General features: G+C 44.9%; 1 protein-coding gene across 1 annotated transcript; it reads right to left on the reverse strand.

Moving 5' to 3' along the window:
* Positions 1-756: 756 nt before the first annotated feature.
* Positions 757-3,226, reverse strand: RTP1 (receptor transporter protein 1). The gene is made up of 2 exons (XM_037131735.2): positions 2,949-3,226; positions 757-1,276 (listed from the first exon to the last, which is right to left on the reverse strand). Exons 1-2 carry the CDS (start codon positions 3,224-3,226, stop codon positions 757-759), a joined length of 798 nt encoding a protein of 265 aa, XP_036987630.2.
* Between the last annotated feature and the right edge of the window lie 5,737 nt (positions 3,227-8,963).

Consider the following 8,963-nt stretch of genomic DNA (forward strand, 5'->3'; position numbering starts at 1 on the left):
CCCCAAGCAACATCTCTGAGCCAGGCAGACCCCAGAATTCACCCAGAGTGAAAGGAAGCTGGAAGCTGGGAGCCTGGAAAAGAGAAGCAAGGGACCCTGTGGACCCAGCAGCAAAAGGACAACCTAGTGACCCCACCTCTCTTTCTTCAAAAGGAACTTCTGCTGTGTGCATGAAAGCAGAGCTGTGGATGAGGCTTGTACACTAGGCAGACATGAATCTAAGGCTGCATCTCCAGATGGAGATAACAGGGGGTAGGGGTGGGACTTAACAAGGAAACAAGGTTGCACTCATCCCTGTGGAAAGGCCTTTAGAGATCTCCTAGTCCTGTAATCTTCAAACTTTTTTAAAGCAGTTCATCTTTTTTAAACAAAATTTTAAATGGAACTTCATCTAAGATGGAGCTGTTCTGATCAGAGAAACAGGAGGAGGCGGCAGAAGTTGGGGACGGGTGATTTCCCCAGGAAGGAAGACCCACGCACTCGGTCTGCCTTCCAAATCCAAAAGTCCCTGAGGCACCCGTGCAGAAACCTGGGGCCCTGCGTTTCACTTGGAAAAACCAACGCTCTAGCCCAACCCCATGATATCATAGATGGAAAAGCTGGGTGGTCTCTCCAGGGAATCCAATGAGTCGGTAGCGGCATCAGTGTTAGGGCCTAACCAAATTCCCAGCCCAGGTCTCTCTTCGCCCCTCCCACTAGCTGGCTGGCCCCCTGGCCTTGGGTCCCTACAGTTCCCTGGGGCCCACGAAAGGAATCTTAGACTGAGCTGCGGAAGGAGAACTGCAGGTAGATAATCAGCAGTAGAACTGTGGCCCAAAACAAGCACCAGGGGACAGACAAGAAGTTGCAGCCAGAACCCGTCTCGGCTTGCGGCTTGGAGGGGCTAGGCGGTGGCTTGAAGGTGTAGGTGGTCGCCTCCTCTTCCAGCAACTTCTGGCTGGGCTTCCAGTGCACGATGCCCTCTTGGCAGGCCTCACAGAACTCGCCACGGTGCCGTCGGTTGTCTTGGCGGCTGGCCACGTGGATGCGGTAGTGACCACCAGGCTCACCGTAGCACTGCTCACGCAGACTGGTGATGAGGTTGTCCACCAGGGTCTCGATGTTCTCCTCCAGCATGCTGGACTCGTCCAGCCTCGCCGTGCCGCACTCGTAGCACAGCTGCTTGAAAACACGCATGCGCACTGAACCTGCTCGCTGGGCACGGTCCAGGTACATGTGGAAGAGGATGACCACATGGGGCGACTGCCAGGTGTGCCAGCACCAGGAACAGTGGAATCTGCAGGGATTGAGGAGAGAACAAGTGGAAGCAGTGGCAACAGCTGCAGTTAGCGGGTTAGGCGTTATGTTTGCGGAGGCTGCCCAGCCGGTCCCCGTGTGTGTGCTGCTAGGCCCAGAGCAAGCTGCTTAGGATGCACCCAGCATTCAGCAACTCTCCGTCAGTCACCAGGGCCACCTCCTCTGTGTGCTGCAGAGGCCTCAACTTCCTCCACCCCAGTGCACTCAGGCCTTGCCCATGGGCTTTTGCCTCTGGGCATCTTTCCTCATCTGTAAAACATGCCAGTGCACCACATGAATGGGGGTAACCTGCATCATATAGGAATTGCATGATCTATCCACACATTCTTACCAGTGTTAGTCAACATTGGCCAATCCAAATCTGGCTAGATCCAATAAGGAGGTAATGATACTATTGTCATTTCTCAGCCTCCAGAGTGAGCTAGCTGGGGCCAGCTGGAGATCACAGGTCACCGGCCAGTCTGGAGGACCTCAAGCCCTCCTCAGCCCCACAAGCCTTCCCACTCTTGTAGAAGCTCCTGGGCCCTACCAGGAAGTGTCCAGCCTTTAGCACCCCCAAGTGTCCAGTCATTTACACACCTTCTATCAACAAATTTAGGGGCTTCAAGTTTTCATTCTCATCTCCTATTTTACTCACATCCTTTGAGGGCTGTTTGCCCTCTCTCAGACTGAACTACAAAACTTGGGTTGGAAAATGTCCAGACCTTTGTTATACTCTAAGGCAGAGAGAATAAGAAAGCAATTTGTAAACATGTAGTTTGTTAGACACAGAGCCAGTACCTAGCACATTGCAGGTGCCCGATAGATGTTTCTTGAATTGAGTTGAATAGATTGAACCAGGGCAGGAAGGTCTTGCTTCTGACCCTCTGGCAACACCATTTAGCCTCCCTGTCTTATGTCCAAAAGGTAAGTTTTTACATAATAGACCCCCAGTCAAGAGTGATGGAATCATCTTGGATATTATTGTACAATATACTGTAATACCTAGGGGCCTTTATGAAAATGATGACTTTTGACTCAGTAGATTTGATGACTTTTGACTAGATTGGGATGCAAGCTCTTCATCTTTAACAAGTTCCAGGTGATTTTGATGCAGCTGGTCCATGAAGCACAAAGTAAGGATCTAGGCTAACCCCTCCTTTTGTAAATGGGAAAGTGGGATCCAAGAAGGAAACTGAATTGCTGAGGTGCATTGGAGCTAAGAGTAGAGCCAGTTTCTAGCACACTTCTTGTGTTCAGTATTTTATATTAAGTCAAGCTAAATTAAATAGATTAAAATAAAACTGTCCCAGGAAAAGAATACTTGACCCCCAATAAATCTCCAGCCCTCCTTCTCTTAACCATGTTAAGTGATGATGAAAACCTGAGAGTATGTAAAATGTAGAGTTTAGAACTAATTAATACATTCCACCTCTTTTATAGAAGGGACGAGCTGGGCTCAAGTAGGGAAGGTTAACCCAGGGGCTCAGTGGAAGAGCAGAAACCAAATTTCAGTGTCCCGACTCCCAGCTAGGGACTCTTTCTCTGCCTCCAGCCTGAATGCACCCAAGAGCGAGACTGACTCTTAGTACCTGGGTTCCCCATGTGTCTGTCTCCTCTTGGAAGGTGCCCCAGTAGCTGCCTGTGGGGCCCCTATTTATTAAACTACTCACCTGCCTGAGGCATGCAACTCCAGGTACTGCTTCCAGCCAGGAGCCAGCACATTGTGCTTGAGGTTGGGGTCTATGATGAGGTCCCAGCTATCAGCCGGCTTTGCTGCCTCCATCTTCTCATAGAAGACTTTTTTCCATTCACCTGTGGTCACACTTTTGCACATGGTCTCGTCAGTGTCGGTGGTGAGGGAGGGAAAGCTGCACTTGAGTGAGAACACAGGAAGCGATGGCAGGCGCAGGGCAGGGCAGCGTAGCCTCCACGGTCTAAAAATCCTCATCTACAGGACCAGGAAGAAGCAGGACCAGCTCCCTCCTTTGTCCGCAGAGGAACCTGTTTCCACGGCAACCAGGCAGGGCGCCAGAGATAGAGCTTGGGGAAAAGAAAATCTCCGAAAGGGTGTTTCAGAGCCCTGAGGCTGTGGAGGCAAGCTTTGTGTGTCTAATGACCCAAGACAGAATGGGGGTCCTGAAAGGAGGCTGAGTGTCAGACTATCTCACTCTGGCCTGCGAAGGGCATGCAGAGATGTGGACCCGGGAGCTTGCTCAGCTCCACTTTGCTGCCCCTGGAGGAATCATCAGCATCTGGCTGCTATGGTAACCATGATGCCTTAGGGAGCCAAAGAGAAATAAGAGATGAGAAGATCAAACCTGTTAATAGACGCAGCAATAATAATAAACTCTTTCTCTCTTCACCTCTACCCATCTTGTGAACAGCACTTTGCCAGTTACAAAAACTACTGGAGGTCTGTTGATCCACAATTTTTATTGCCACTGTACAGACCAGGAGCCTGGGACTCACCTATCTTATAAATGGCAGAGCTTGTATCCAAATCCAAGTTATTAAGCCCCTACCAATTTGTTACTCATTTCAAACGTACCCATATGCCAGGCCCTCTGCCAACTGCTTGTAACTGGGAATGTTCCCACTAACCGAATGCAACAGGATCCATGCTGTGACACCCCTTTACAAGAGGAGCCCTACGTCCAAGGGTGGGAGCCATTGCATCAGCCTGGCAGGAGCAGAAAAGATGATTTTCAACTTCACTATAGAGGAGGAACACAATATCCATGGGGAAAGCAGCCTTTACTCTAGGTGCCTCTCCTGCTGTTTTTTAATAAATTATTTTCCTTTATAAAGGTCATTCAGGTTTATTGTAGAAAAATTGGAAAATATAGATAAAATAAGGCAAAAGTAAGACTCCTCCCTATAGCCATGCTCAAGATCATCACTGTTAATATTATGATATACACACCTTGCCTGCCATTTTCTGTACGTGTGTGTATGCATGCATGGGTGTGCATACACACATTCTATACACACTGTGATCTATTGTTTAAGTAACAATATTTCATGAATACTTCTCTAGGTCTTTAACATTATTCCACCTGTCTGGTGCCTATGTCCTGTTACGTGTTTGAGCATAATTTATCTAGTCAGTCCTCTATTTGGAGGCATACATTTTTTAATCTCTCACAATTACACTCTTGCTACCTATTTGTATAAAATTTACATAGGAGACTCATGGGTGTGCATTCTAGGCATCAGAGACAATGCTTTCTGCAGTTGGAAAACACTTTACTCTCTGCAGAAGCTTTGTGTGGCTAGAAGAATCTGAGCTGGCACTTCAAACAACATGACTAGGGACAGCCTGTACCTCCTGAAGTTTAGGGATGTAAAGAAGGGTCTAACTCTCCCATCTGGTTCTGGAGACCACCTTCCAAATGCTCGCCCTGCCTCTATATGAGTGCTTGATGCTTCGATGTCCTTTATTTTAGCCTCAGTGTATTCATCTTAGCAGTAGGGTGATTAGGAAGCAGTATCTGTAGTGACTAAAAGCAGGAGCTCTGGAATCCCTTGCCTGGGTTTTTGTTAGCTTGTTTTCTCCTTTTTGAGCGTGGGTGGGGGTGGAGAGAGATTGTTTTGTTCTTTGTAATCCCCTTATATCTTCCTAGGTAGCTATTCTAATATATTTAATGTGTGTCATTCATTCTGGCAAAACAGGTGCTTTTGTTTTGTGTAAATATATTTTCTAAATTGTATAGGAACAGCAACCACTCATAGTACTGACTAGATATCAGGCATTGTCCTAAGTTCTGAGTGCATGTTAATCTGTTTTATCCCAATAACCTCTGTAGGTCGTAACCGCAGCGAGAGCTCCATTTTTCATATGCATAAGTTAAGCAGAGAGGTTATATAACTTGAACAAGAATCAAAAGCTAATAATTAATGGAACTGGGATTTGAACCCATATGAGTGTCTCCAAAGCTCCAGCTTAATCACTGCACTGCCCAGCATGGAATCTAAAAATATGTGCTAAATAAATGTATCTTTCTACATTTCATCAGCTGGATATTGTCATTCCAGACTCCAAAAATTAAAACGTGTATCCATTCAGCAAATGGCTCACTAGGCCATGCTGAGACCGTAGCCCCCAGGAAGAGGAGCGAGCTATATTTGACTAGTCAGGCTCCCTGTTCCTATTATGCCACCTCCGCTGCTGAACCTAAGGGAGCAACAGAGTCCACAGATTCCTGATGTGCAGTGTCAGTATTTTAGAGCTGAAACGAAAATTCAACTTGAAATCTTACCAAAGACTATACAGTGCATAAAGCCATCTCTAGGTTCACCATTTCTGCAAAGCCATAATCACTTGATGACAGGCATCCTGGTTCACTGTACAGAGCACTGAACTGGAAGTCAGAAGATATGAATATATGTCTCAGCTCTGTCCTTGGCTGGTTCTGTGACCTTGGGCAACTCAGTTCTCTTGGCCTCAGTTTGTTCATCTGTTCAGTGAAGATTTAGAGTAGGTGGTCACATCTGCCCTCTGACTGTGACCATATGTGATTTCAAAGAGATTTATACTTAGAAATCTGAATCCTAGAAGGGCAGGAAGTAGGATGGAGGTTACTGCATGGAGGAGGACAGCTTTTAATGAGGCGTTGCAGGCAGTGCCTTGAGTCAGGGTCTGTCTCTTTGGGGGCTGCTACATAGCTAAAAAGTGGAGAGGTGTCACTCCACTAGCTTTGTACAGGACACAGTGAGAAGGATGAAAATTAAATCAGAGCCACTGAATGCTAACCCTGTAAAGGATTTTGAAGTTCCCTAAATTTTTTATCCTTCAAGTCAGTGTTTTTGCCTCTGAATTAAGACAGTCAGAGCCCAGAGAAGTGACTTAACCAGCCTCAGAAGTGTGAGGAGAGATGTCTCAGCTTGCAGTCATGGGCCAAGATGAGAATGGAGGCTAAGGACGTTCCCAGAAACTGTGTGGAGCTCAGAGAAGCTTATAGAACTTGTCCTGGAGCCTGACTGCATAACCCAACACCGGGAACAAATTCTCTGGAAGTATTTTGCATTAGTTGCTACAGTAAACATTATGATGAAAAACAAGAACACAGAAAGTAAGGATCACCAGAGCTGTGCATGTATGTGTGTAACCAGCTGATGCAATCCCCATTGGCACAAATTAGGTTTAATTTAGAACCTGAGCTTGCTATGTAGAGGCCAATGCAGTGCATCCTTTTGTATAGCAGAATGTCTTATCTAACAATAATAATATCCCTATCAAGACAAATAACTCTATGGTATCGCAACTTGCCCTCTATTAGAAAAACTCCAATGCCCTGAAATCTACTTGAGTTTTCCAGTCTTGATAGACATCTTTGAAGCCAATGGCCTCACCTTGGCTAATTTCTTAAAGGTTGTGATATGAATAATTTAAATCCATAAAATGTTTTAAAACTAAATTTCAACTAGAAAACAAAGTGGTGAAAAATAGCAGAAAGAAAACCATGCCTCTAATATGTTGTTTGGCTCAATGAGAAATATTTCATAAAGCCTATTCTTTTATTATTGTTTATCAAAATGTTGCAGAAACAAACATTGTGACTCTTGAAATGATGCATTAATGAAAAGCAATTCTTATATAGGGACAATTCCAGATTCTTAGAGGGCATTTGGAAGGGCGGAGTGGGGGAGCACTTCTGGTGGCTAGATCAATGATCAGAAGTTTCTACCGGCACTCAGTACCCAGGGAAACAAAATCTGTGTCTGACAATTCCACAACAAAGAATCTTCTCAAAATACTTCTCAAAACGCCCCTCCCTTGCTGAGCCCGAACAGTAAGCTCCTCCTGGACCTATCAGTTTAGTGGTTCAAAGAGGCCAGGTAGTAGTTTCAGCTTTCACTTTAATGAAACCATTGTTTTGTTCCCTGGTGGAAACATTCCTCCCTAGGGAACCATCATAACCAGCAGAGTCCAAAGTTGTAGGGATAGGAAACAAAGAATAAAACAAAATACAAAAAGTATATATCAATAGTGTGTCTTAGGGGTAATTTTGAGAGAGCTTTCCCACCTCTTAATTCTTGGAGCTGGAAAAAACAGCACCAAACCTTGGCTGTTTTCCAGCCAAGTTAAGTTTCCAGCTGTTAAGTCAAAGCATATGCTGCATCCTGGAGAACACTACACCAACCCTACAATGTGCCATCACCTACATGGTCCTATAACTGAGTCTTCCAAAGGCGACCCTACTGTTCAATCAGGAAAGCTGCTTCAGGGTGATGGGGGATAAGGTAAGATAAATGAGTTCCATGATCTCATTGCCAGATTCCATTTGCTTTAATGAGTTCCTGGTCAGAAGCAGTGTTCTACAGAACATCACAATGGTAATGATAATGGTAATGGTAATGGTAATGGTAATGGTAATGGTAATGGTAGAGTATTCTCTAAGTCCACTGCTGGGTGTCCAAATGCCATTAGCAGAAATCAACACTGAATCCTTGATAGGGGCACAATTCAGTGAGGGAACATACAGTTTGATTACACTGGACTATTTCCATCAGGGAAGAGGCACAGTTTTGTTCTCACTGGAGTAGACAGTTGCTAGGGATATTGGTTTGCCTTCCCTCTTTACAATACTTCTGCCACTTGTGAACTTTCAGAAAGCCTTTTTCACCATAATGGTATAACTCCACTTGGATCTCTCAACTTACCTGTTTTGGCCTCCTCACTTCATGGTGGTTGATTTCAAGAAGGAGAATTCCAAGAGGAAGAAAATGGAAGCTACCAGTCCTCTTAAGTAAAGGGTCAGAAATCCCAGAATATCACCCCTGTCATATTCTATTGGTCAAAGCAATCACAGAGCCAGATTTAAGAGGATGGGAAATAAACTCCACCTCTTGATGGGGAGCTTGTGTGTGCCTACAGGGAGGGAAGGAATTAGTAGTGTCCATCTTTGGAGATCATCTACCACAGTGCCCAATCATTTTTTCCTTATCATCCAAAAAGTTTACTGCTTTTAGACAACTATGGAAAATTCTGTAAGTAGAGATTGAGACATTATTTTGTAGAATAGTAAGTTAAGAATCAGAGAGGCACAGTTGCCAAAGAGTACACTAAATCCTGCAAGCCTAAGCCCAAAATATAGCCAGATCAAGAAACTAGGGCTGTGCACCTTGGAATACAGGAAAAAAGCATCACAGGTATTCATTCCCCCACTACCACCCTCCATACCTGCATTCTTGATCACCATGTGCACAACTTTCCTTTATTTTTCCGTTAAGTCACCCATCAGCACACTGAGATGTGTACCCAGAACTTTCTCTTCTCTCTCTGATCCTTATTCTATCTTCTCCTTTTCAGTCTCTTCTGCACATCTGTTTACCTTCAGGCCCCTGATTCAGTCTTCAAAGTGGAGTATCTACAAACCAATAAACCTTTCTTCTATTGACACTAACCATACACCATTGCATAACTTTGATTCATTAGCAAGTTTCTTTCACTTCATCCTATTAAAGACCCTCTACTCATCAAGTTAAAGGGAAAAAACAAAATAACAGTAAAGGAGAAAGAAAATTGCATCATGCCACACACTGTTCTCCCTCTAAGCATGAACATTCCAAGAAAAGCAATGAAGATAAAATCTGGTTCTCCCCTTTGGTATTGTGGGGAAATTGTTCTGAACAAATGCATATTTCTCAGCAGCCACATAATAATCCTGGATCTCAGTTGCATT

The sequence above is a fragment of the Artibeus jamaicensis genome, unplaced genomic scaffold, assembly GCF_021234435.1.
Source record: "Artibeus jamaicensis isolate MK-2021 breed Jamaican fruit bat unplaced genomic scaffold, CSHL_Jam_final scaffold_474, whole genome shotgun sequence".
NCBI lineage: Eukaryota > Metazoa > Chordata > Mammalia > Chiroptera > Phyllostomidae > Artibeus > Artibeus jamaicensis.